The sequence below is a fragment of the Eumetopias jubatus genome, unplaced genomic scaffold (genome assembly GCF_037043125.1).
Source record: "Eumetopias jubatus isolate StellerSeaLion01/CBP00866 unplaced genomic scaffold, mEumJub1_p1.0 scaffold_10, whole genome shotgun sequence".
Classification (NCBI taxonomy): domain Eukaryota; kingdom Metazoa; phylum Chordata; class Mammalia; order Carnivora; family Otariidae; genus Eumetopias; species Eumetopias jubatus.
The window spans coordinates 98,855,780-98,883,045 of NW_028274816.1; the positions used below are offsets into that span (position 1 = coordinate 98,855,780).

Below are 27,266 nucleotides of genomic sequence, written 5' to 3' on the forward strand. Positions count from 1 at the left end.
CCTCAGCTTTGGGGTAACCCCCATCCCGTGTCCCTTCCCACAGCAGATGCGGGGCCCAAGTGACCTGGTGTTTGTAGAGACCCAGAGGTCTGGGGCCGCGGCTGCTTCCTGGAGAGCTTGCCAAGTCCGGATTCGGGGTCTTGCCCCCAGAGCTGCGGAGCTGCTTGATCTGGGAGGCGGCCCGGGGCTCAGGGTATTTGTGTGAATTTTCTGAGAGTCTCCTGCGCAGCCAAGGTTGAGAGCACTGCTCTAAATGCCTCCCAGGTGTGACCGGTGGTTATTCCTGTCTAACTGGGAGGACAGGAAGGGCTCACGTGAAACACCTGGAGGACAGAGTGACCTGCGGATGTGTCCAGGGTAAGGGACAAGAGTCTAGAGTGGCTGTCACAGTGGGCTAACTAGGAGGGCTTCCTGGGAGAGCGAGGTGCTGGCCACAGTTACCGAGCTCTGACCAGCCTGGAGCCACCAAAGGCAGGGAGCGCTGCTGGGAGGGCTGACGCTGGTGTCCCCTTGGCTCACAGCTCCCTGACACAGGTGTTGCCGCTCGGAGGCCCGAGAAGCCTGAGGCGGAGCCGGGTCGCTGATGGGCAGTAACTCCTCAGAGGCAAGCGGGTGCGCCCGCCTTGGGCAGCCGGGAGGCCATGCCACCCCCTCCCTCCCTGGTCCAGCCAGCGCAATGGGCTCCCCGTTCCTGCCCCTGGGACCGTGTGGGCAGAGCCCACTGTCTGGCTCTACCCACCTCCAGGCCTGCTCTACGAAGAGTTTCCCGTGCCCAGGGCGTGTGCAGAGACGGAGGCAAGGAATCGGGAAGTTGGACCCCTGTGGGAGGAGAAGACTCACCGCTGCCCCTCCGACCTGTCCACATTGGCGTGAATATCAGCAGATAAAACCCTGAACTCTCCTGCATGTTGTCCAAATGCTGGGTGCTGTATGCACGGGGCGGGTGTAAATTCAGTGTCCGTGAGAATTTTTTCCACGAAACTTTTTCCTTCCCCCTCCTTTACTCCCTTGGCAGAGGGCAGCCTCTCTCGGAAGCAGAGCCTCTCGGAAGAAGAGCAGAATTCCAGAATGGAAGTCATGGCCACCTCCTTCCATGAGAAAACACCTTGGAATCAATTTTCTGAGGTCCCCCATTTGGAGGGAACAGCATTTAATGAACGATGTAGAGGGCCTGAGATACTTAAGGGGGAAAAAAAGCTCAATCCTAGTATTGTACCCTCTTACTACAAAAAGTCAATTTAATAATGACAAGGGGGCGCCTGGGTGGCTCAGCCGGTTGAGCATCTGACTCCTGGTTTCAGCTCAGGTCATGAACTCGGGGTGGTGGGAGCGAGCCCCTCATTGGGCTCCACGCTCAGTGGGGAGTCTGCATGTCCCTCTCCCTCCCGCTCTGCCCCTCCCCCTGTTCACACTCTCCCCCCTTTTCTAAAATAAATCTTTTTTGTAAAAGACAGGAGATATCACAGGGTGGTGTTAGGTGCCAAGCAAGTGGATTGGACACCAGAGACCATGTTCAGAGGACAGTTTGTCTAGACAGAGGTGGGAGTGGTGACGGAGTCCTTTCTGGAGGAGGGAGGATTTGAGCTGGGTAGAGAATGGATTCGTGGCCAGAGCTGTGGTACTGACTGATATTCCTGGGGACTCAGGGAGGAGAGCTCAGTTCTCAGCTGTCTGGGTTTGGGGTGTCCTGTGGAAAGAGTGGGGAAGTATTGTGTGGGAAGCAGTAAGGGGGTGACAGGAGGCACTGGTGTGGATACCAGCAGGGGTCCCTAGCTGTCCTCCTGAAACCAGAAATGTGGGAAGGAGCCCCGCTCACGCCCTGGACTCTGGACCCAGGAGCTCAGTAAAGGGGTGCATGCTCGTACGGCATCCTCATCTGGTGTAAGTGTGCAGGAGAGGGTGTGCTGAGGCTCTCGGTGGCCAGTCTCAGGAGCACCCAGCAACCTGGACTCCTCCGACCTGGTGAGACCGCCAAATGGGCTTGGGTATGGGGGGCTGGCACTGCTGCATAGCCTGAGGTCCCCTAACAGCTCATTTTCTTGATGGTGACATGCAGATGAGACCTAGTGGAGAAGTCAGCCTGGTGTGGGGTGCGGACAGGCTCAGCTGTCCTGGGAGGACCTGACCCCCAAGGACCCTGTTGCACTTTTTGAGATGTGACCTAGGGTGATGGAGGTGGTGCCATACTGTTTGGGATGCAGATGTTAGACGTGGTTTAGAATCCTGATTTTTCCACTCTTAGCAGGGCAGGCTTGGGCCTGATCACCCTAACCTGTTTCTCTGTGTGTATCATGGGAATAATAATAATACAGAATGGTGGTTCATATGGCCACACTCGGAGCTTTGCCAGGAAGTGGCTTTGATTTGTAAGGAGGCAGAAGAGTTTATGTTGGGAATCGAGCAGGCCTGGGTATGCAGCTCAGCTCCATCCCTTACTAATTGTGTGACCTTGAGCAAGTCACATCACTCAAGCCTCTGTTCTCCTCTAGGGATGAATAGTGCCCATCTCCCAGGCCGGCTGGGGGCCAGCGAACACTGCAATGTAGCTAAAGTGCTTACTGCACAGGCTGGGCCATAAGGAGACAGTAGCTGAAGTTGTTAATCCGCATTGCAGAAGACCTGAGTCTGGTCGCTTCCTCTTCAATTTGATGTGGTGGTTAGTCAAGGATCTGATATCCCCGCAGAAAGTACCACCAGTCTCCTCCAGTTGGACTGTGTTTGGGAATAGGTATCGTGTGGATATAATACTGAGTTTGGTGTCAGAAGACCTGAATTCAGGTCCCCACTTGATTACCGCCGTCTCTTTCTCGATCTCAGTGCCCTCGTGTGAAACGGGGATGGTTCATACTGACCTTCCTCAGAGTTGTCGTGAGGACAGAATGATCGGGCATGTGGGGACCAGTGAGGATGCTCTGGACTGTGAGAAGCAGCACCCCAACTCCAAATAGCTAAACACTGAGAGCTTGTGGAGCTGGGGCAGGCTGCAGGGTTGGGTGATTCAGGGCTCGGGGCCCTCACGCCTCAAGGGCAGGCTGGGGACAGCCTCGGTTCCCCGAGGGTAGTGGAATTCGGGGGGAGGATGGAGGAGAGGCCAGCGTGATGGTTGAAAGTTCAGACTGGAATTGTTGCCCGCTCAGGTTCCTTAGTTTATTCACTCAGTAACTGGTACTTGAGCACCCACTACGTACCAGTCATGGGGCTGGGCCTTGGAGCACCAACATGATTTCACAAGGTCCCATATGTATGAGTGATCTACTGTTGTAGAGCAAAACAAAGATAAGGGACAGTTGACAAAGAAAAGGTAAAAACAGAAAGTCAACATGGGTTGGGGAGATGAGGAAGGCCCAAGAAGACCTCGAAGAAAAGGCTGCCATGGCAAGCAGGAGGCAGAGAACAAATGAGGAAAGGCAATTCTTACAAGATGGTGAAGGTGCCATTGTAGGTGCTGGGCTCTGGCACAGGCACTCTGTGGGGCCTCTGCTTTGGGCTGAAACCAGTACACGACAGCGTCTCATCTTTGCAGATACAGAGCTCACATATGTTGATGTTCGTGGTAGCATTCTCTGCTGGTTGCTCAGTTAAAGTTGTGTAGGACTTTTCTGGGGTATATTTTACAAAATGCAGCACTGAATGCTGGGTCGTTGGGGGAAAAACTGTCTCAGATGATTCTGGTTGCGGACGTACAGTAATTTCCAGGTCCATAGGTGGAAACGTGACTTTAGTCAGGTTTGGATGTTGACTCTGAACCTGTTCTGGATGGGCAAGTGTCATCTCAAGGTCCTTTGGAGGAGGAGCTATAGTCTTCTTCATGGTTGTAGAACGTGCAGCCTCTGTAATCGGTTTTGGAGTAATGATAAGCCCCAAGTCCACATGATGAAATGTGGTGCTGCGTGATGCTGGATGCTGACCTTGATCCTTACTTGGAGGTGGAGCTGTCACCTCCTGATGAAATGGATATTGAACTACAACCTCCTTAGGTGGCTCTGGAGGCTGAGCTGGGGTCTCTTGCATGGTTGGAGAAGTTTCAGTCTCTGTAGTAGGTTCTGGATTTATGGTAAGCCCCAGGTCCAAAGGTTTAACCGTGACTTTATTTAAGGTTGGATGCTGAAACTGAACCTGCTCTGACTGTGGAAATGTCACCTCAAGGTCCTTTGGAGGAGTTGTAGTCTGCTGCAGGGTTGTAGACTCTTTAACCTCTGTAGTAGATTCTGGAGTTATGGTAAGCTCCAGATCCAAAGGTTGAACTGTCACATTTGGTGACCACCAATGCTGAGCTTGATCCTGATGTGGTGTTGGAACTGCTGCCTCTTGATATATGTGAGGTTGGGATACAAGTTCCTTAGTCGGCTCTGGATGCTGATCTGGGATCTCATGCATGGCTGGAGAAGGTTCAACCTCGGCAGCAGATTCTGGAGTTATGGTAAGTTCCAGGTCCAAAGGTTTAACTGTGACTTTATTTAAGGTTGGACGGTGAGACTGAACCTGCTCTGAATGTGCAAGTGTCACCTCAAGGTCTTTTGGAGGAGATGTAGTCTTTTTCAGGGTTGTAAACTGTTCAACTTCTTTAGTGGGTTCTGGACTTAGAGTAAGCTCCAGGTCCAAAGGTTGAACTGTTACATTGGGTGATGATGGATGCTGAGCTTGATCTTGACCTGGTGTCTGAAAAATCTTCTCCTGATATACTGGAGATTGAGCTACAACAACCTCCTTAGGTGGCTCTGGAGGCTGAATTGGGGTCCCCCGCCTAGGTAGAGAAAGTTCAGTGTCCTTAGTGAATTCTGGAGTTATGGTAAGCCCCAGGTCCAAAGGTTGAACTGTGACTTCAGCCAAAGTTGGATGCTGAGTCTGAACCTGCTCTAGGTGTGCAAATGTCACTTCGAGGTCCTTTGGAGGAGCTATAGTTTTCTTCAGGGCTGTAGAATGTTCAAACTCTGTAGTGGGTTCTGGAGTTACGGTAAGCTCCAGGTCTAAAGGTTGAGCTGTGACTTCAGTCAAATGTGGTTGCTGAGCCTGAACGTGCTCTGGATGTGGAAGTGTCACCTCGGGGTCCTCTGGAAGAGATAGAGTCTGCTGCAGGGCCTTGGAATGCTCAGCCTCTGTAGTAGGTTCTGGAGTTACAGTAAGCTCCAGATCAACAGGTTTAACAGTGGCACTGGGCAAGTTTGAATGCTGAGCTTGCTCTTGTCCTAGAGGTGGAACTGTCACCTATTATGGACTGGAGGTTGTGCTACAACCTCCTTAGGTGGTTCTGGAGGCTGAGCTAGAGCCTCTTGCTGGGTTGGAGAAGGTTCTACCTCCTTAAGGGGCTCTAGAGGTAGACATGGGGCTTCTTGCAGGACTGGAGAGGATTCTACCTTCTCAGGAGACTGTGGAAGCTGAGAATGGGTCTCTTGAGAGACTGGAAAAGGTCCCACTTTGTCAGGGAGATCTAGAGGCTGAGGTGGGGCTTCCTGCTGCGCTAGAGATGGTTCTACCTTCTCAGGGGGCTCTGAAGGCTGAGGTGGGGCCTCTGGCTGTGTGGGAGAAGATTCCACCTCCTTAGGGGGCTCAGGAGATATAGCTGGGGCCTGCTGGGGGACAGGGGACTGAGCTGGGGCCTCCTGCTGGGTTGGAGAAAGTTCTACCTCCTTAAGGGGCCCAGGAGATTTAGCTGGGGCCTGTTGGTGAACTGGAGACTGAGCTAGAGCCTCCTGCTGGGTTGAAGATTCTGCCTCATTAGGGGGCTCTAAAGGCTGAGCAGGGGCTTCCTGCTGGACTGGGTATGGTTCTACCTTCTCAGGGGGCTCTGGAGGCTGAGATGGGGACTCTGGCTGTGTGGGAAAAAGTTCTACCTCCTTAGGGGGCTCAGGAGATATAGCTAGGGCCTGCTGGGGGACAGGAGACTGAGCTGGAGCCTCCTGCTGGGGTGGAGGTTTGACCTCCTCAGTGGGCTTTGGAGGATGAGCTGAGACTGCATGTTCATTTGCAGATGGTTCAATCTCCTTAGGGGGCTCTGATGGCTCAGCTAGGACCTCCTGTTGGCCTGAAGCAGGTTCTACCTCGTTAGGAGGGTCCGGAGTCTGAGCTAAGAGCTCCTGTTGGCCTGGAAGAGATTCATTTTTGGGGATCTCTGGAGACTGGGAAAGAGGCTTGAACTGGATTGAAGAAAATTCAATCTGCTCAGGGGGAACTGGAGCCTGAGCAGGGACCTCCTGTTGCACTGGAGAAAGTTCAACCTTAGTTGGTACTGGAGTTATGGAAGCCTCCAGATCTATAGGTTGAACTGTGATACTGGGCAACATTGGATGCTGAGCTTGACCGGGACCTAGAGGTGAGAATGTCACCTCATGATGTACTGGAGCCTGAGATACAATATCTGTAGAGGACTCTGGAGGCTGAGCTGGGTGCTCATACTGAACTGAAGAAGGCCCAATCCCCTCACTGGGCTTTGGACGCTGAGCTGGGACCGCGTGCTGGACTAGAGAAGGTTCTACACCCACAACAGACACTTGAGACAGAGCTGAGGTCCACTGCTGCCTTGGAGGAAGTTCAATTTCCTCAGGAAGATCTTCAGGCTGAATTGGGACTCCCTGCTGCACTGGAAAAGGTTCAAAATTTTCAGGGGGTGCTGGAAGCTGATCTGGGACCTCCCGCTGGATTGGAGATGGTTCAATTTCCTCAGGAAGATCTTCAGGCTGACTTGGGACTTCCTGTTGGATTGGAGAAGGTTCAACATTTTCAGGGGGGGCTGGATGATCTCGGGCCTCCTGCTGGATTGGAGAAGGTTCCAACTGCTCAGGGAACACCGCAGACTGAGCTGAGGCCTCTTGTTGGAGTAAAAAATTTCAACCTCATTAGTGGACCCTGGAGTTATGGTTAGTGCCAGATCCACAGGTTTAACAGTGACACTGGGCAACAGCAGAAGCTGAGCTTGACTCTGACCTAGAGGAGAAACTGTTACCACATGATGCTCTGGAGAGTAAGCTGGGACCTCCTCCTGTTGGGTTGGAGGAGGTTCAACCTCACCGGAAGGCTCTGGATGCTGAGCTATGGCTTCCTGCTGGATGGCAGAAGGGTTAACTTCCTCAGAGGTCTGTAGCTGCTGACTTGGGGCCTCCTGATGGGTTGCAGGTTTAACCTCCCCAAGGGGATTTGGATGCTGACCTGTGGCCTCTGAATGGCCTGGAGAACGTTCAATCCCCTCAAGAGACTCTGGATACTCAGTTGGGGTCTCTGGTTGGGTTGGAAAAGGCTCACCTTCCTCTGGGACCTGAGGGTGCTGAACTGGGGACTCCTCCTGGGTTGTAGAAGGTTTGATCCCCTCAGAGGTCTGCAGGTGCTCAGCTGGGGCTTCTTGTTGGGTTGGAGAAGGTGCAACCTGCTCAGATGTCTGTGGATCCCCACCCTGGCTCTCGTCCTGGGTTGAAGATTCACCCTTCTCAGGGGTCTGTGGAAATTGGGCTGGAGCCTCCTCCTGGGATGGAGACAGTTTTCCTTCCTCAGGGGCTTGTGGATGCTGGACTGGGCTCTCCTGCTGGGTTGAAGGTTTAACTTTCTCAGGAGTCTGTGGATGATGACCCTGGCTCTCCTCCTGTATTGAGGAAGGTTCGGCCTCTACAGGGGTCTGTGGAAGCTCAGCTGGGGCCTCCTGCTGGGGTGGAAAAGGTTCACCCTCTTCCTGGGTCTCTGGAGGTTTGGCCAGGGCCTCCTCCTGGGTTGAATATGGTTCACCCTCGGGGCTCTGTGATTGCTGAGCCAGGGCCTCCTGTTGGGTTGTGGGAGGGTTAACTTCTCCAGGACCCTCGGGATGCTGAACTGGGGTTTCCTGCTGTGTTGGAGGTTTCTCCTGTGTGGTAGATTCTGGGGATTCAGTTGGAGTCTCCTGTTGAACTGGCAAAGGTTCAGCTTCCTCAGGGGACTGTGGAGGCAGAGTTGGGGCTTCATGCTGCATTGCAAAGGGTTCCACATTAAGGGGCACAGAGGGCTGAGCTGCAGCCTCATCCTGAACTGGCAAAGGTCCCACCTCTGTAATGGGTTCTGGTGTTATAGTAACCTGCACATCTGCAGGTTTAACACTGACATTGGACAGGTTTAAATATTGAACATGATGGTGACCTGGAGGCAAAACGGTCACCTCATGATGCCCTAGAGGTTGAGCTGGGTGCTCCTGCTGGGTTGGAGAAGGTTCCACCTCCCCAGAAGGCAGCTCTGGAGGCTGAGCTGGTTGTTCCTGCAGGGTTGCTGAAGATTCTATCTCTCCTGGAGACTGAGCTGGGTTCTCTTGCTGGGTTGAGGATTCTGCCTCATTAGGGAGCTCTGCAGCCTGAGCTGAGGTCTCCTCCTGGGTTGAGGAAGATTCAGCTTCTCCAAAAGGCTCTGGAAGTGGAGCTGGGGGCTCCTGCTGAGCTAGAGAATGTTCTGCCTCTTCAGGATTCTCTGGGGGCTGAGCTGGGATCTCCTGCTGAGTCAGAGAGAGTTCAGATTCCTCACTAGGCTCAGAAAGCAGAGCTGGTGGTTCCTGTATGCTTGGAGGCTTAGCTTCCTCAGGAGGCTCTGAAGGCTGAGCTGGGGTCTCCTGCTGAGTTAGAAAAGGTTCAACCCGCCCAGGAGACTGAGAAGGCTGAGCTGGTTGCTGCTCACTTGAAGGCTCAACCGCCTCTGGAGGCTTAGCTGAGGTCTCTTGCTGGGTTGGAGAAGGTTCTGCTTCCTCAGTCTGCTCAGGAGGCTGAGGTGGAGCCTCCTGCTGGGCTGTAGAAGATTCAACCTCCTTAGCCGGCTCTGGAGTTATGGTAAGTTCCACATCCGCAGATTTATGTGTAACACTGGAAAACCGTAAATAAGTTAGATAGTGGCTTATAGGTTGACTTATCACCTCATCACTTACTGAAGGTTGAAGTAGGTACTCCATAGGAAACTATGGAACTAGAGTTGGGGCCTTCTGCTGGACTGGACTAGGTCCAGCCTCCTCGGGGCGCTCTGCAGGCCTCTGGCAGGGCTGGGGCGGGCCCACCCTCCTCGGGGCGCTCTGCTGGCTGAGCCGTGTCCGGAAACGGAAGCAAAGTTTCAGTCAACTCCTTAGGCAGGGCCAACATCTGGGCTGGAGCTGAGGACCCCAAGTAATGAAAGCCCCCCGCCTCTGCTGGGGGTGTAAATACCTGGGGCGATTCGGGCGGGAATTCAGAGGAGTGCGAAGACCAGGGCTCAGTGGGCCCCAGGAGGTCGGCGGTCAGCTGGGCAGGGTCCAGGGCCCACTCCGGAGGCTGAGCTGCCTGGAGCAGCAGACACGATTGCCACGTGAGGAGGAGCAGCAGGACCCAGAGGCGCAGCCGGGACATGACACGCGGAGGCTCTGGGGCGCACTGAACCAGGTCAGGGCCTCTAGCTGGACTGCGGTGGGCCCAGCCTCCTCGGGGCGCTCCGCTGGCTGAGCCGGCACCTCCGGCTGGGCTGGGATGGGCCCAGCTTCCTCGGGGATCTCTGCTGGCCAAGCCGGCACCTCCAGCTGGGCTGGGATGGGCCCAGCTTCCTCGGGGAGCTCTGCTGACCAAGCCGGCACCTCCAGCTGGACTGGAGTGTGCCCAGCCACCTCGGGGATCTCCCGCTGCGCGCGAGTGGGAGTCGAAGTGTTATGTCAGCCCCGTGATGCGCGCACCGTTAACAACTGCGAGCCCCTCCCCTGCCTATGTCCCACCCTTTATTTAATGACACCTTTATTAGCTGGGCACAGACGGGCACCGTGCCCCTCGGAGCAAGCCCTTTTTCCAGAATCACCGGGGCCCAAGCCTCCCTTCCCCCTACAAAGGGCACAATCACCTCCTGCTGCTCACAGCTTGGCAGGATGGCCCCAGACTCCAGCGGCTCTGAGGTGGGAGGGGGGAGTTGCAGTTTCCCAGGGACACCACAGGACCTGGCGTCCCCGGAAATTAAAAAATGCTAGTCCAATTCTGACGGATTGAACTCGGCCTCTTCAAAGCTTAAATCCGAGAGACACTCTTCCTCCCCTTGGCCATCCTGCTTCCAAGAAAAGTAGCTGACCTGCAGAATAAGCATCAGTCAGGGCAGTGGGGAAGGGAACACATTTTATAGATAGTTATTCTAAAATGTTGCCATTTCCTCTAAATTCTCAATATGCATGTCTGAGTATTAAGTCGCCACTCTGTTAGGAGGAGGGTGCCTACCACTGAATCAGTGATGGCTCCCAAATTTCTGTAGGAGGGGTTTTGGGGTGGGGGTTGGGGGGGCAGGTGAGCATTTCATTCTGGGAATGAGGGTCTGAAACCAAGAGAATAGCCCCCTATTTACACTGGTATGGGAAAACTTGCCCCATTCCACCTTGACTCAACACAGCCGTCAGTCTAGAAAAAGTAACAACACCGCTTTTCAGAGGTCTGACCCTGTTTGTTCACATGGAGAAGGCACTTAGGATGTTCAAGTTAGCATGCTAAACAATTTTCTTGAAATAGTGTAACTAGCACCCAGTTTACATCCTTCACAGCCCTTTTTATGATCTGTTTTATTTGAGTCCTTGTTTATGGTCTGGCACAAGCTCTAGCACGCAAACTGTAAGAGAGAAGGGTTTTATCTTATTCCCAGCGTCTAGCACATAGTAATGGTTTTTAAACGGAACTGATTCCAAGACTGGCCTTATTTAGGAATGGATCTGTTGTTACAATCAGGTTTCTGAAATCTTTAGCATCAATACAGAATCTCTTTCTCTCACATTTCACAGAAAGCTAGACTTCTTAAAGTGTAAACTTGGGTAAGTCTGAAGTTCCCTTGACTGGCTTGATTTAAATTGAATTAAAATAACTATTTTGCACAAAAAAAACCTTCAAATACTTTTTCAGAAAGTAACCATCTTTCCTTTCTCCACTCTTCCCTTCAAAACAAACAAACTTTGCAACTTTGGAGTGAGTTCAATCATCAGAAATCCAGCCGCAAATTCAGTTTTCAATGACACGAAACACATTCTTTTCTCCTCTTTTTTTTTTTTAAACATTCTATATGCAGTACGTTAATATCTTCTTTTAGAAATTACTTTGGCAACTTAATCCCTAATTCAGGGCATTGATAGAAGTGATTTACAGAAAAGTTCTTCAGTAAAATATTTCATACAAGATATGTATGAGATGCTGACATCTGGGTAATACACCTTATTTGAAAGGCCTAATGGTTTTCAAACACTGTAGCATAATCTCACTTAAGGTCAGAGTTACTCTGTTCCCAAATCCCTGAGACTCTGTTTGAGGGGAGCTCTAAAAGGCTGTGTCCTCTCCTATGTCCACAACAGTGGGAGTGTTCTGATGCAATTTGCTCTCCAAATTTTAAATAAGGGGTCAGAGCCAAGGGCCAGGACTTCAGGAAAAGCCCCAGAAACTCTCTGCACTCAAAAGCAGTTTCAGAGTTTTACATTTCCCAAAGGATGATAGAGCGAACTGTACGTGCCAAAGTCTTCCAAATCCTGCCGGTTGCTTTAAATTATGGCTACACTGGCTGTGGAACCCTCGAGCTCTAATCTCCACATACTTGAATTAAATCCTGTAGCTCCTCTTCGGTTCTGGCATCTGTAATCTCTTCACAGGGTCTATATTCCACAGCTATTTTACCACTTTCTGAAATAAAGTTAACAAGTAGCATATCAAAATTTTTCTTGTTCTAAAACTTGCTGTATATAACTGGGATAGCACCCAGTAATTAGACATTCTTTTGATTTTTTTTAAAACTATTTTATTTATTTATTCGAGAGAGAGAGTGCACAAGCAGGGGGAACAGGAGAGGGTGAGGGAGAAGCAAGCAACCTGCTGAGTAGGGAGCCTGATGAGGGGCTCAATCCCAGGACCCTGGGATCATGACCTGAGCCGAAAGCAGACCTTAACCAAATGAGCCACTCAGATGCCCCAGAGACATTCTTTTGATTTCTAAAAGCAGAAAATAAAAGCATTTTCCCAGAAGTTTTCTCATCTCAAGCTTCAGTTTTTATCATGACTATTTTTTAAAAAGATTTTATTTATTTATTTGAGAGAAAGAACACGAGCAGGGGGGAGGGGCAGAGGGAGAGGGAGAAGCAGACTCCCCACTGAGCAAGGCAGTCCGACATAGGGCTTCATCCCAGGACCCTGGGATCATGACCTGAGCGGAAGGCAGACGCTTAACTGACTAAGCCACCCAGCCATCACTATCATAACTATTTGTGAAAAAATATATATGAAGTTATCAACCATGTGGTTAAAAAAACTTTATGATCTCAGAGATAGGAACTAAGGAATAATGACATAGGAAGTTAAAACTGTGGAAGCAAAAATGTTCAATCATAGTATGATTGAACAGTAAGACATTAGGTAGGGGTAAATTTGAGTTCAAACCTGGAATAGAGACCACTGGACTATGGCTGATACTTCACATTAGAAACAAGGCAAGTATCTACTCCCTGGGAACCAAAATCCCACCAGATACAATGAACAATGCTTTGGAAGGGGGTGGGCAGGGCATGCATTTGAACACTTTATTGGCAGAAACAGGCCCGTGTAACTTAGAGACAATACAATTTACCTTAAGGCAAACTAGAGCTGCAAGACTTTTTAGTCTAAGGAATTTTGAATGTGTACAAGGGCTACCATGGCATATTATGGAGAGGTCAACAACCCAAACGCTTAGTTTGGTTCTTAAAGGTTGTCATTCAGAATTGACAGCTAATGGAGAGTCTACCTGATGACCAGGGAAGTCAGTCTTCACGGGAAGACTTGCCCAGGCTGGAAACCTGAGATCAATCCAGGGTCAACTCTTAAAGCAAATAAGGCCTCTGGGAAACTTAGCTAGGATTTCTTAGTCTTTAAGACTCAAGGCTCTGAGGCAGGGGAGCAACTGTTTGGGGACTCTAGTAATTATAAAATTTCCAGAAAAAAAGGCACCTGGGTAGCTCAGTTGGTTGAGTGTCCCACTCTTGATTTCGGCTCAGGTTATGATCTCAGGATTGTGAGATCAAGCCCTGCATGGGGCACCATGCTGGGTGTGGAGCGTACTTAAGATTCTCTCTCTCCCTCTTCCTCTCCTCCTCCCCTGTCTCCCTCTGCCTCCCTCTTTTATTTAAAATAAAATAAAATAAAATAAAATAAAATAAAATAATAAAATAAAATAAAATAAAATAAAATAAAATAAAATAAATTTCCTTCGAGCCTGGATTGATTCTCTCTCTCCCTCTCCCTCTACTCCTCCCCTGCCTCCCTCTTTTATTTAAAATAAAAGAATATTTTAAAAAAATAAAAATTCCTTTGAGCACAGCCTGTAACATTCATACCACTGTAGAACTCCATAGGGAATACAATCAACATTATTCAGTAGGATGGCCACTTTCAAGGTTCACAAAAATGTAGCTGATCATTACATAAGAATCATGGTCACCCAATATGTCAGTGCCAGAAACAAAAACTGAAACTGAGTTGATTCCAAAAGCATAATCTAATAAATTCTCCAACAGGAAAATAATAAGTTAACATATTTTGTCTGCTTACCACGTTTCAGAGATAGTTCTAAGCTTTTTATATTCATCATCTCATTTATTCTTACTATACCTCCCATGAGGTAAGCTGAATTATTAACCTTATTTTGCAGGTAAAGAAATTGCACTTTCGTTGGGAACCGCAAACTAGACCAATCCCGCCATCCTACCACCACTGCGCATGCGCGGCTAAGTTCAAGTACCAGTGCGCCTGCGCAAGGCGCGCCCGCGCTTTTTAAAAAAGGGCTCGTGCGAGGGGCGGGACCAGCCCAGCGCGAGTGGGGCGAGGGCTGTTCCCGGCCCCTCCCACTCTGGGCGGGTCTCTGACTACTTCCCCTCCCGCAGCCCCACCACCTCGAAGTCGTGTTTAGTGCTTCTCTTTAAGTGTATTTTTAGGATAGAGTCCAAAGGCTGAGCTTACAGGATCCTAGGGTACGGATATCTTTAGAGCAGCCGGTTTCAAAATCCTTAAAAAGTGTTCCTTGATTTTCCTACGTAATTTTGGTGAATTGCTTAAGTGTGCTTGTTGGGATGAGAGGATGTGGGAGTTTGGCAGGCAGGGTGAGAAGGAGGTACAAATTTGGAAAAAATCAGAGTGAGTCCAAGTAGGGCACCAACACTGGAGTTCATGGTGCCCTTGCAAAAGGGCCGTTCTAAGCACCCAGTCAGCTATTTTGAGGACTAACACACTAAGAGGGAAAACAGGTCCTAATGATCCTTATTTTAATTCTAGAAAGCCTGAGCCAGAAGGGACCTTACAAAACATCTCTTGAGGTTTCTAAACAATGGTCTTCAGACTGGTGCTGGTCTGTTAGGAAGTTTTCACCAGTCCTTGGCAAAACAAGAAAAGGATAATATAATCAGGGTTTAAATTTTTTTTTCATAAAACAAAATCTATTCCATTTTATTATGCTACAAATATGACCTTCATTTTCTTTCTTTTTAAATTTATTTTTTATTATTTATTTTTAAAATATTTTATTTGAGAAAGCAAGAGAGAGAGCACAAGCTGGGGGAAGGGGTAGAAGGAGAAGGAGAAGCAGACTCCCTGCTGAGCCGGGAGCCTGATGGGAGACTCGATCCCAGGAGCCCCCAAGATCATGACTGAGCCCAAGGAAGACACTTAACCAACGGAGCCACCCAGGCGCTCCAATGACGTTCATTTTTCATGTTAAAAATTGTTTTACGATAGCTGTTTTGATTAATACTTACTTGGGTATTAAAATAAAAAGTTGGGAATCTTAATACGGTGTTAGCTTTTTTGACGTTTTAGTGGTCCGTGAGATCTAAAAGTTAAGGCTCAGAAGTAGGGACATCCGTGGCCCAAGTGGGACAGTTTAGTCAAACAGTGCTGATGGTAGCTATGTGCAGGACATTTCTCCAACGGCCCCTTTTCTGTTTTGCATTGTCCTTATGCGGGTTTTTGTCCACATCAGCACCTTCAGATCCCAAACAGAGATGCCTTTTTTTTTTTAACATCTAGATTTTAGCCCATTCTCTGAAACCACCCAAATCATTGGCACCTGGCACCATCTATTGGCCCCAACACCACTTTCTCCACCTCGATATCCAAGACCCTTAGCCCCACCCATTACCTACCTCTGAACTTTCTCTTTTACTTTGAATATAGTTGGCTTTGGAGGAATAACTGGGATCCTGATGCTGTTTCAAACCAAAAGTTGTAGATTTTATTACCCATTTCATTATCCATTGTATTCATTGTATGTATCCACTCATTGTACCCATTAATTGTGTATGTCTCTGGGTAGATTATGAACACCTCAGGAACAATAGTTATGGTTTATTTTCCTTCTTCTAGTACCTACCACACTCCTACGAGATTAGGTATTCAGATATATCTGGAATTAAAAATGAATTAACTCAACACATTCTTTGCACAAGGAATGCTTTAATAATTCCCAAAATATAACAACTTCTTCACTGTGGTCTTCTTGGTTTGCAATGACAGTCAGGAACCAGAGGCCTAGGCCCAGATGGGTGCAAGGAGGAAGCCTGAGAAAACCATCTATTTCTGGAGCTCTGGTCAGTTTTCTTTGTAAATGGGAAGGAAAGAAAATAACACGAAGTGGAGGCAAGAGGAAGAGGAAATGAAGATTCCCGAATGAGAAAAGGAGCTCTGAAATGACTCCACAGCAGCCCTTCCCCCATCTCATCCCAAGAAGCATCCTGTCATCCAGTAGGAGAGGGGCCGGCCTGCACAGTGCAACCTCCACGCTACCCTGCAGAGAGAAAGATTGGTTCTTGCTTTACCGTTTAGTAAGCTCCTTCTCCACATACATGGCCCAACTCTTTGTGAGTCTCTTAGGCAGAGCAGTACTCAGAACTTCCTTCATTGCTAGGTTTCTGGTCTGTCCCCCTGTGGCCCCTCTGATTCTTCCTTTAAATTTCCCTTATCTCTGGTGTTTGTCCGCTTCCCCCATTCAGTATGCTTCCACATTTTCAAATCCTATCTCCCTCTGAAGTGGGAGATCACCATTTTACGAGGCTGAGATTTACTAAATAAATAAAAAGATAAATAATCAATCAATCAATCTCAGGCGCAACTACTGACTCTCCCTTCAGAAAGGGTCAGCCCTAATAGTCATCCGTGTCCCCTCTGCTTGGTATTTCTAGAGTAGACAAGGCACGTGACTCCTCCATCCTCACAGACGCCTAGAGAGGACTAGAAAGGTCTAGTCCTTGCCTAGTGTGCCTTCCTCTCTCACTACATCCTGTAGATATCCGGTTTGAAATTCAGAAGAGTGAAGTAACCATCCCAATGTCCACCACTGGTAAGCTGACAGCTTTGGGTTATCTGCTCAGCTGAGAAGCTATACACCATTTACAGAAAATGTTGCTGCCACGGATGCCTGGGTGGCTCAGTTGGTTAAATGTCTGCCTTCGGCTCAGGTCATGATCCCAGGGTCCTGGGATCGAGTCCCACACCGAGCCCCAAATCAGAGTCCCTGCTCGGCAGAGAGTCTTCTTCTCTCTCCTTCTCCCCCCCGCTTGTGTGCTCGCTCTCTCACTCTCAAATAAATAAATAAAATCTTAGAAATAAAAAACAATGTTGCTGGCAGAGGCTTGTGGCAATATGGCGGAGGAGTAGGAGACCTAGATTTCGTCTGGTCTCAGGAATTCAGCTGAATAGGGATCAAACCATTCTGAACACCTACGAACTCAACAGGAGATCGAACAGGAGAGTAACAACAACTCTCTGAACAGAGAAGCGACCACTTACTGGAAGGTAGGGCGTGTGGAGAAGTGAATCCGAGGCGATATTCGGGAGGATAGACGGCGGGGGAGGGGCCTCCGCAGGCCGCTTCTGGCAAGTGCTAGAGCCGCGGAGCACAAAATCGGACCTTTTAGAAGTTGGCTCGGCGGAGGGACGTCGCTGCAGTGGCTAAGCGGGGGGTGGAATCCTCCCGGGACAGTGTGGTCTCAGGACCCTTGGGGTCACAGAGAGACCGGGGGTGCCTGAGTGCGGCAGAGCTCCCAGGTATCAGAGCAGGGAAGCCGGCTGCAGAGACGGAGCCGAGGCGCAGGCTCTCAGCTCGGGGTGGCCATAAACTGTGATCTGCGACCCAGTCGGGGCACGGCTCCCCCAGCAGGGACCCAACAAGCGGCAGATCCAGGGAGACTCCCCTTCCTTCCCGGGGAGGAGCGGTGCGGGAACGCACTGCAGGGATCTGCTGGGTTTGGAGACTCCGAGCGGGGTCGGGTGCCAGAGATAGCAACGCTCGATCATAGGCCGGGTGAGCACGGAGTGCGGCCGGAGACCGGGGACACGGAAGTGACTGCTTTTCTCTGGGGGCGCACTGAGGAGCGGGGCCCTGAGTTCTCAGCTCCTCCGAGTGGAGATTGGGAGGCCACCATTTCTGCCCTGGTCCTCCAAAGCTGTACCGAGAGCTTGCAGGGAACAAAAGCTCCTGAGAGCAAACCGGAGCAGCTTCCTTAGCCCGGACCGACAAGGACGGGGCAATTCCGCCTCCGGCAAAGACATTTGGAAACCACAGCAACAGGCCCCTCCCCCAGAAGATCAGCACAAACAGCCAGCAAGCCAAGACCAAGTTGATCGATCAAGGAGAATAGGAGAACTCCAGCGCTAGGGGAATACTGCACATAGATTCATGGCTTTTTTTTTTTTTTTTACCATGATTCATTATTTCATCAAAGTTAATTTTTGTTGACTTTTTTTTTTAATTTTCTTTTTCCCTTTTTCAACCAACATCTTATAAATCCCCTTTTTAAAAAAAAAAAAAAAACAACATTTTTTATCTTTCATTTTTAGAGTCATATTTTATCCCTTCATAGTAGTTACCCTTATTTTTGACATATATATATAAGTTGTTCTCTCTTTAAAATTTTGAGGTACAGTTTCTTCTAACAATAAAAATATACCCTATATCACTAGTGTATGGCTTTGTTCTAGTCTCCTGCCTGATCACATTCTCTCCCTTTTTCCTTTTTTTTTTTCTTAAATCTTCTTTCTTTTTTCAAACAACTTATCGTACCAAGTCCTTTTATGAAACCTTTTATAATTTTCATCTTTACAGTCATCTTCCATCCCTTCATTGTATCAACCCTTTTTTGTACATATATGTCTTTCTTCCTTTAAAATTTTAGGAGGCACTTTTTTCTAACAGACCAAAATACGCCCAAAATCTAGTGTGTGGCACTGATCTATGCACTAGCCTGATCATATTTGATCATATTCTGCCTCTTTTGTATTGTTTTGTTTTTTGTTTTTATCTTTCTTTGTCTTTTTCTTTTCTTTTTCTCTTTCTTTTTTCTTTCTTTCCCTTTCTTTTCCCCTGGTTTCAGGTCTTTTCTGATTTGTATACAGTATATTTGCTGGGGACGTTGTAAACCTGTTAGCATTTTGTTCTCTCATTCATCTATTCTCCTCTGGACAAAATGACAAGACGAAAGAAATCACCTCAGCAAAAAGAACAAGAGGTAGTACCGTCAGCCAGGGAACTACTCAATACGGATATTAGTACGGTGTCGGACCTAGAGTTCAGAATCATGACTTTAAGATACTAGCTGGGCTTGAAAAAAGCGTGGAAGTTATTAGAGAAACCCTTTCTGGAGAAATAAAAGAACTAAAATCTAACCAAATCGAAATCAAAAGGCTATTGATGAGGTGCAATCAAAAATGGGGGCACTAAATGCTAGGATAAATGAGGCAGAAGAGAGAATCAGCGATATAGAAGACCAAATGATGGAAAATAAAGAGGCTGAGAAAAAGAGAAACAACTACAGGATCACGAGGGCAGAATTCGAGAGATAAGTGATATGATAAGACGAAACAACATTAGAATAATTGGGATCCCAGAAGAAGAAGAGAGAGAGAGAGGGGCAGAAGGTATATTGGAGCAAATTATAGCAGAGAACTTCCCTAATGTGAGGAAGGAAACAGGCATTAAAATCCAGGAGGCACAGAGAACCCCTCTCAAAATCAATAATAATAGGTCAACACGCCGACATCTAATAGTAAAACTTACAAGTCTCAGGGACAAGGAGAAAATCCTGAAAGCAGCTCGGGAGAAGAGATATGTAACCTACAATGGTAGAAACATTAGATTGGCAACAGACCTATCCACAGAGACCTGGCAGGCCAGAAAAGACTGGCAAGATATCTTCAGAGCACTAAACGAGAAAAATATGCAGCCAAGAATACTATATCCAGCTAGGCTGTCATTGAAAATAGAAGGAGAGATAAAAAGCTTCCAGAACAAACAAAAACTAAAGGAATTTGCAAACACGAAACCAGCCCTCCAAGAAATATTGAGAGGGGTCCTCTAAGCAAAGAGAGAACCTAAAAGCAGCAAAGAGCAGAAACGAACACAGACAACAGACAGTTAACAGTCACCTTACAGGTAATACAATGGCACTAAATTCATACCTTTCAATAGTTACCCTGAATGTAAATGGGCTCAATGCCCCAATCAAAAGACACAGGCTATCAGATTGGATTAAAAAACAAGACCCATCCATATGCTGTTTGCAAGAGACTCATTTTAGACCCAAAGACACCCCCAGATTGAAAGTGAGGGGGTGGAAAACCATTTACCATGCCAATGGACACCAAAAGAAAGCTGGGGTGGCAATCCTTATATCAGACAAACTGGATTTTAAAACAAAGACTGTAATAAGAGATGAGGAAGGACACTATATCCTACTTAAAGGGTCTATCCAACAAGAAGATCTAACAATTGTAAATATCTATGCCCCGAACATGGGAGCGGCCAATTATATAAGGCAATTAATAACAAAAGCAAAGAAACACATTGACAACAATACAATAATAGTGGGGGACTTTAACACCCCCCTGACTGAAATGGACAGATCATCTAAGCAAAAGATCAACAAGGAAATAAAGACTTTAAATGACACACTGGACCAAATGGACTTCACAGACATATTCAGAACATTCCATCCCAAAGCAACGGAATACACATTCTTCTCTAGTGCCCATGGAACATTCTCCAGAATTGATCACATCCTAGGTCACAAATCAGGTCTCAATCGGTACCAAAAGATTGGGATCATTCCCTGCATATTTTCAGACCACAATGGTTTGAAACTAGAACTCAACCACAAGAGGAAAGTCGGAAAGAACTCAAATACATGGAGGCTAAAGAGCATCCTACTAAAGAATGAATGGGTCAACCAAGAAATTAAAGAATTAAAAAAAACTCATGGAAACCAATGAAAATGAAAACACAACTGTCCAAAATCTTTGGGATACAGCAAAGGCAGTCCTGAGAGGAAAGTATATAGCAATACAAGCCTTTCTCAAGAAACAAGAGAGGTCTCAAATACACAACCTAACCCTACACCTAAAGGAGCTGGAGAAAGAACAGCAAATAAAGCCTAAACCCAGCAGGAGAAGAGAAACCATAAAGATCAGAGCAGAAATCAATGAACTAGAAACCAAAAGAACAGTAGAACAGATCAACGAAACTAGGAGCTGGTTCTTTGAAAGAATTAACAAGATTGATAAACCCCTGGCCAGACTGATCCAAAAGAAAAGAGAAATGACCCAAATCCACAAAATCATGAATGAAAGAGGAGAGATCACAACCAACACCAAAGAAATACAAACAATTATAAGAACATATTATGAGCAACTCTATGCCAGCAAATTAGATAACCTGGAAGAAATGGGTGCATTCCTAGAGATGTATCAACTACCAAAACTGAACCAGGAAGAAATAGAAAACCTGAACAGACCTATAACCACTAAGGAAATTGAAACAGTCATCAAAAATCTCCCAACAAACTAAAGCCCAGGGCCAGATGGCTTCCCAGGGGAATTCTATCTGACATTTCAAGAAGAATTAATACCTATTCTCCTGAAACTGTTCCAAAAAATAGAAATGGAAGGGAAACTTCCAAACTCATTTTATGAGGCCAGCATTACCTTGATCCCAAAACCAGACAAAGACCCCATCAAAAAAGAGAATTACAGACCAATATCCTTGATGAACATGGATGCAAAAATTCTCACCAAAATACTAGCCAATAGGATCCAACAGTACATTAAAAGGATTATTCACCACGACCAAGTGGGATTTATTCCTGGGCTGCAAGGCTGGTTCAACATCCGCAAATCAATCAACGTGATACAATACATTAACAAAAGAAAGAGCAAGAATCATATGATCCTCTCAATAGATGCAGAAAAAGCATTTGACAAAGTACAACATCCTTTCTTGATCAAAACTCTTCAGAGTATAGGGATAGAGGGTACAAACCTCAATATCATAAAAGCCATCTATGAAAAACCTACAGCGAATATCATTCTCAATGGGGAAAGGCTAAGAGCTTTCCCCCTAAGGTCAGGAACGCGGCAGGGATGTCCACTCTCACCACTGCTATTCAACATAGTATTAGAAGTCCTAGCCACAGCAATCAGACAACAAAAAGAAATCAAAGGCATCCAAATCGGCAAAGAGGAAGTCAAACTCTCACTCTTTGAAGATGATATGATACTTTCTGTGGAAAACCCAAAAGACTCCACCCCAAAACTCATACAGGAATTCAGATTCATTTATTCAGATACCTAGGAATAAATTTAACTAAAGAGGCAAAGGATCTGTACTCAGAAAACTATAAAATACTCAGGAAAGAAACTGAAGAAGACACAAAGAAATGGAAACACGTTCCATGCTCATGGATTGGAAGAACCAACATTGTGAGGATGTCAATGCTACCTAGAGCAATGTACACATTCAATGCAATCCCCATCAAAATACCATCCACTTTTTTCAAAGAAATGGAACAAATAATCCTAAAATTTGTATGGAACCAGAAGAGACCCCGAATAGCCAGAGGAATATTGAAAAGGAAAAGCAAAGCTGGCGGCATCACAATTCCGGACTTCCAGCTCTATTACAAAGCTGTCATCATCAAGACAGTATGGTACTGGCACAAAAACAGACACATCGATCAATGGAACAGAATCGAGAGCCCAGAAATGGACCCTCAACTCTATGGTCAACTTATCTTTGACAAAGCAGGAAAGAATGTCCAATGGCAAAAAGACAGTCTCTTCAACAAATGGTGTTGGGAAAATTGGACAGCCACATGCAGAAGAATGAAACTGGACCATTTCCTTACAGCACACACAAAAATAGACTCCAAATGGTTGAAAGACCTAAACGTGAGACAGGAGTCCATCCAAATCCTAAAGGAGAACACAGGTAGCAACCTTTTCGACCTCAGCCGCAGCAACTTCTTCCTAGAAACATCGCCAAAGGCACGGGAAGCCAGGGCAAAAATGAACTATTGGGATTTCATCAAGATAAAAAGCTTTTGCACAGCAAAAGAAACAGTCCACAAAACCAAAAGATAACCGACAGAATGGGAGAAAATATTTGCAAATGACATATCAGATAAAGGGCTAGTATCCAAAATCTATAAAGAACTTATCAAACTCAACACCCAAAGAACAAATAATCCAATCAAGAAATGGGCAGAAGACATGAACAGACATTTCTCCAAAGAAGACATCCAAATGGCCAACAGGCACATGAAAAAGTGCTCAACATCGCTCGGCATCAGGGAAATCCAAATCAAAACCTCAATGAGATACCACCTCACACCCGTCAGAATGGCTAAAATTAACAAGTCAGGGAACGACAGATGTTGGCGGGGATGTGGAGAAAGGGGAACCCTCCTACACTGTTGGTGGGAATGCAAGCTGGTGCAACCCCTCTGGAAAACAGTATGGAGGTTCCTCAAACAGTTGAAATTAGAGTTACCGTTCGATCCAGCAATTGCACTACTGGGTATTTACCACAAAGATACAAATGTAGGGACCCGAAGGGGTACGTGTACCCCAATGTTTGTAGCAGCAATGTCCACCATAGCCAAACTGTGGAAAGAGCCAAGATGCCCATCGACAGATGAATGGATAAAGAAGAAGTGGTATATATACACAATGGAATATTATGCAGCCATCAAAAGGAATGAGATCTTGCCATTTGCAACGACGTGGATGGAACTGGAGGGTGTTATGCTGAGTGAAATAAGTCAATCAGAGAAAGACATGTATCACATGACCTCACTGATATGAGGAATTCTTAATCTCAGGAAACAAACTGAGTGTTACTGGAGTGGTTGCGGGTGGGAGGGACGGGGTGGCTGGGTGATAGACATTGGGGAGGGTATGTGCTACGGTGAGCACTGTGAATTGTGCAAGACTGTTGAATCACAGATCTGTACTTCTGAAACAAATAACGCAACATATTTTAAGAAAAAAGAAAAAGAAGAAGATAACAGGAGAGGAAGAGGAGGGGAGTATGTCAGAGGGGGAGACGAACCATGAGAGATGATGGACTCTGAAAAACAAACTGAGGGTTCTAGAGGGGAGGGGGGTAGGGGGATGGGTTAGCCTGGTGATGGGTATTGAGGAGGGCACGTTCTGCATGGAGCACTGGGTGTTATGCACAAACAATGAATCATGGAACACTGCACCAAAAACTAATGATGTAATATATGGTGATTAACATAAAAATAAAAAAATTAAAAAAAAAAAAAGAATGTTGCTGCCAATCAGGGAGAGGGATCCCTGTGGCAACTGTGATGGTATAGCTCACTTGCTCCCAGGCCTCCCAGGCCTCCAGCTGATTGAACTAAGCAGGGACACTGGGTCCAAGCTGAACCAATCAGATTCTTTATCCCGGGCACTTGGACTGGGACTGAGCCTGGGCAGTCTCTGTGGCCGCTTAGGACATTAGCCCATCAACTTGGGGCAGCCTTAGTCAGTCTTGTGGAATGTGGAGCAGAGAATGCTGCTCTATGAAGGAAGTAGTGAAACAAATGCACCAGGAAGCAGGAACTTGCCAGGAAAAGGTTGCTGACAGTTTCCAGCTCTGCTTGCGCTCTCTTCCTGAAGTCCAGCCGCACCTGTGTCTGCTCAGTGAGACACCTGGTCCCCTCAGGATACACCTCCCTCACCTAACTCAAGTTACTCTGTTACTGCATCTAAAAGAGTTTTCTTTTTTTTAATTTTTAAAAGATTTATTTATTTTCGAGAGAGAGAAAGAACGAATGAGGAGAGGAGCAGAGGGAGAGGGAGAGAGAATCCCAAGAAGACTCCCCACTGAGCGGGTAGCCTGATGCAGGGCTCAATCCCACGACCCTGAGATCAGGACCTGAGCCAAAATCAGGAGTCAGACACTTAACTGACTGAGCCAGGCGCCCCCCAAAAGAGTTTTAATACATCAGAGAAAGACCCAGATCCCAGGTCTTGTAAGTCAGAGTCCCAAGCCCTGCCACTCTTCCACATCTTTCTAGACTATGAAAGGGTCTAGTCCTTGCCTAGTGTGCCTTTCTCTGTCACTACATCCTTCCTGGGGCTCTGCCCACTAACTTAGTCCCACAGTGTCCTCCTCACCAGTTCTTCATCCCCCCTGCTCCGGACACAATCTTTTTTGCACAGCTGATGGTTGAGAGAAGATTGGGGCTCAGTAGGTCTGAAAGGGAGAGAGAGAGAGTACCTGTGAGAACACAGAGGACAATCCCAAAGACTGAGGCAGACACGGGCTGACCCTGCGCTGGCACGCACCACCCAGGGGCTGAGTACTTCCAGATTAAGCAAGAGGACCTCCCTTCCAGAGGACCATTTAGACATCCCTACAATGGCGGTCGGGGGTGTTGGGGGTGAGGGCAGGGGGGGCAGGACGACTGTTTATCATCTTACTTCCTAACTAGGGTAGATGGTGGTTCAGCCCACATTTGAGGATTTCTAGGGAAAGGAAATGTCAAAACAGGAGCACAGAGACCCAGGTAATCTTGGCTGATGAGAAAGGCTCTTTGGGTGAAGAGTCCAGGGATATTAATCAGCGTATGAAGGAAGGGGAGAAGGTCCAAGTCATTGACCTATGGAGCCTCCTGGAGTGGCTTTGAGGTGGGGAGTTTGCACTTGGCCTTTAATCAGATCATTAGCCAAAGTTAGTGGTTAGATGGTTAGAGCTGAGCCTTCAGGGCCACCAGCCTGGCATTCAGCACTGGTTCTATGAGCCTCAGTTTGCTCATCTGTAACATGGGCATCAAAATAATTTCCATTGCATGAAAAGCTGGGTGAAATGGACTCCTGGGGCCATCCCTCTGGGGATATTCCCAGGCTTTGAGTGGGAAGAGAAGTCCTGTGAGTAGAGCCTGGTCCTCCCTCTCCCACCCTGGGGCCCTGGCCAGACCTTGACAGTCCTCGTGGCAGATGTTCTCTGAGTGACTTTGGTAATCATTGCACCAGGAGTGGCTGTTGATCTGGAAGATTCCGTAGTCAAACCTGCTGTCCGCATTTTCATTTACCTTTGATATGTTGAATTTGCTTTCCACCAAAGCCAGACACAGCCCTTTGAACAGGGAGCAGAGGGTTTTCAGAGGGTGCCGAGTTGAGGGAGGAGTGGGATGGAGGAGAGAGGGAGATCAGGAAGCAGAAGAAAGGAACTAGGCCTAAGAGGCTGGATGGGGCAAGTGGGCTAGAAACACCCATGTGCTTCTCCCCGCACCCTTCGTCCCACCCACCCGCCCCTCAGTACAACCACTCATCACCTATCTGTCCATCCATGCTTCCTGCACTTAATGATCACCTACGGTGTGTCAGGAACTGTGCAAAGCCAAGTGCGGGACACTTAGCTGGGTCAAATGTAGATGTTGCCTTCAAGGGGCCTATAGTAGGAGAATGAAGATACCTACCTTAAAAGGCCACAAAACAAGATAAAAGGAGAAATAAGACAGCACAAGGCCGGTGTGCACAAATTCTGGGCAAAAGGGAGTTATTCCTACCATGGAGGAGGATGAAGCCTTTGCACTGTCTGCTCCCTCTGCCTGGAGCACTCTTCCCCAGACCCTGGGTGACCAGTGCCACTCAATGTCACCTCCTCGACTTCCCCTTCTAGGACAACATCACCTATCACGGCCCCGGCTTTCTTCTTCTGCATAACCTTTATCACTACTGGAAGTACTTCATATATAGTTGTGTGTTTGCATCTTGTCTGCCTCTCCCCCTAGAATGTGAACACTATGGAGGAAGGGGCTTTGTTGATGTCTCCATCCCCAGCACCGAAAATAGATCCCGGTACATAAGAAATGCTCAGCGAATAATTGTGGACTGAATCTGGAATGTTGGGAAGGGCTTCTTGGGGAGGGCTCCTTTTTGAACTTGGCTTTGAAAAATGAATGACAGGGAGAAAGATGGCCACCTAGGGCATGACCAGAGGAGGAGGAGAAATGGGGGAGGGGGAGTGTGTGAAGCAGCACTCACAGTCATTGAGGGAGTAGCCCTCAAACCCATCCAAGTCCTCCTTGTGCAGCACCCTGGCCAAGTCACAGCGATTGATGAGGCTGGCCTGACTTATGGCAATGAGGCAGCTGACCAAGGACATGAGTAGTGTCCCCGTCATGTTCGGAGGGGAGAAGGTGCTATCGAGGGTCCGTGGTTCTGAGGCTCTCCCAGATGTGCCGCCGGTCTTTTCTGAGCGCCTGAGGAATCTGGAGAGAGAAGCCATATGTCCTCGCTCACACACAGCTGCCCACCTGGCTATTTCTCTTTCCTCTTATTTATTATTGTATACTCGTTTATTACAGAAACCTTTAAATATTTACAAAATAAGAGAGAAGACTATCATGAATCTTCATGTACACATTGCCCGGTGTCAACATTGAAAAACCAAGGCTGATCCCCTTCCATCTATAGATCTTCACTCCTTTTAGCTACTCTCACTCTTGTAATGGGCACCTAGCTGTGGGCAGTATTTGGGTACGGTGTGGGGGGAGGGGATGGCAAAGGAGGTTAATGAGAACTGTACTTCACTGGTGTTTGTGTGTGTGGATTTTAGCATATGCTTGCAGAGGAAGGGCCAGGACACCGGACGGCGAACTCCCCCCAACCCCACACCCCCAGATACACGACACATGACTTTTCCCAAGGGCATACCCTGCCTTGTGCAAGTCCTAGGAAGCTGTTTATGGGTTCTACGCTTTCATTTCCACGCAAAGGTGCATATCATAAAGCAAGTAAAAGTGACCTCACTAAAGAAATAACCTTCGCCTTCACGCTCTCTGTGCAGGGGGAGGAGTGAGGAGCAAGGGCTCTGGCTTCACATTGCCTACTTTCAGACAGGGCTGCTGTGTGACCTTGAACAATTTACTTGGGTCTCTCTGGGCCCTATTTGTAAAAGGAAGATACTCTAATACCTACTTAATAGGGCTGTCATGATGATTAAAGGAAATACGATCTTGATTTTGCATTTCCCCCAAACAGGAAGCAGGACTT

The 27,266-nt window shown here is 47.6% G+C and overlaps 3 protein-coding genes across 3 annotated transcripts; all 3 read right to left on the bottom strand.

Moving 5' to 3' along the window:
- Positions 1-3,388: 3,388 nt before the first annotated feature.
- LOC148163384 (leucine-rich repeat-containing protein 37A2-like) lies at positions 3,389-4,396 on the bottom strand. Its single transcript, XM_088027274.1, has 2 exons — positions 3,986-4,396; positions 3,389-3,868 (listed from the first exon to the last, which is right to left on the bottom strand). Exons 1-2 carry the CDS (start codon positions 4,375-4,377, stop codon positions 3,415-3,417), a joined length of 846 nt encoding a protein of 281 aa, XP_087883400.1. The 5' UTR covers positions 4,378-4,396; the 3' UTR covers positions 3,389-3,414.
- Positions 4,397-6,469: 2,073 nt separating this feature from the next.
- On the bottom strand, positions 6,470-13,657 carry LOC148163385 (uncharacterized). The gene is made up of 6 exons (XM_088027063.1): positions 13,645-13,657; positions 9,778-9,839; positions 9,416-9,580; positions 9,135-9,248; positions 8,395-8,662; positions 6,470-8,223 (listed from the first exon to the last, which is right to left on the bottom strand). The coding sequence occupies exons 1-6, from the start codon at positions 13,655-13,657 to the stop codon at positions 6,470-6,472; spliced, it is 2,376 nt and encodes a 791-aa protein (XP_087883189.1).
- A 1,987-nt stretch (positions 13,658-15,644) lies between these two features.
- Positions 15,645-26,394, bottom strand: LOC148163386 (lysozyme-like protein 6). Its single transcript, XM_088027275.1, has 4 exons — positions 26,256-26,394; positions 25,186-25,344; positions 24,384-24,462; positions 15,645-15,714 (listed from the first exon to the last, which is right to left on the bottom strand). Exons 1-4 carry the CDS (start codon positions 26,392-26,394, stop codon positions 15,645-15,647), a joined length of 447 nt encoding a protein of 148 aa, XP_087883401.1.
- Positions 26,395-27,266: the final 872 nt, after the last annotated feature.

Excerpts from the sequence above, each read along its gene's own strand:
- LOC148163386 (XM_088027275.1), bottom strand. The coding sequence starts at position 26,394 with ATGACGGGGACACTACTCATGTCCTTGGTCAGCTGCCTCATTGCCATA. Across the intron at positions 25,345-26,255 it reads GGGCTACTCCCTCAATGACT|GGCTGTGTCTGGCTTTGGTG; the intron begins GTGAGTGCTGCT and ends CCCTGTTCAAAG. Across the intron at positions 24,463-25,185 it reads CTGCCACGAGGACTGTCAAG|ACCTACTGAGCCCCAATCTT; the intron begins GTCTGGCCAGGG and ends TCTCCCTTTCAG.
- LOC148163385 (XM_088027063.1), bottom strand. Across the intron at positions 9,249-9,415 it reads CCATCCCAGCCCAGCCGGAG|GCAGCTCAGCCTCCGGAGTG; the intron begins GTGCCGGCTCAG and ends CTGCTGCTCCAG. Across the intron at positions 8,224-8,394 it reads GAATCCTGAAGAGGCAGAAC|CAGCAACCCTGCAGGAACAA; the intron begins ATTCTCTAGCTC and ends AGATAGAATCTT.
- LOC148163384 (XM_088027274.1), bottom strand. The coding sequence starts at position 4,377 with ATGCATGAGATCCCAGATCAGCATCCAGAGCCGACTAAGGAACTTGTA. Across the intron at positions 3,869-3,985 it reads GAGACCCCAGCTCAGCCTCC|GGACTTGGGGCTTATCATTA; the intron begins AGAGCCACCTAA and ends ATTTCATCATGT.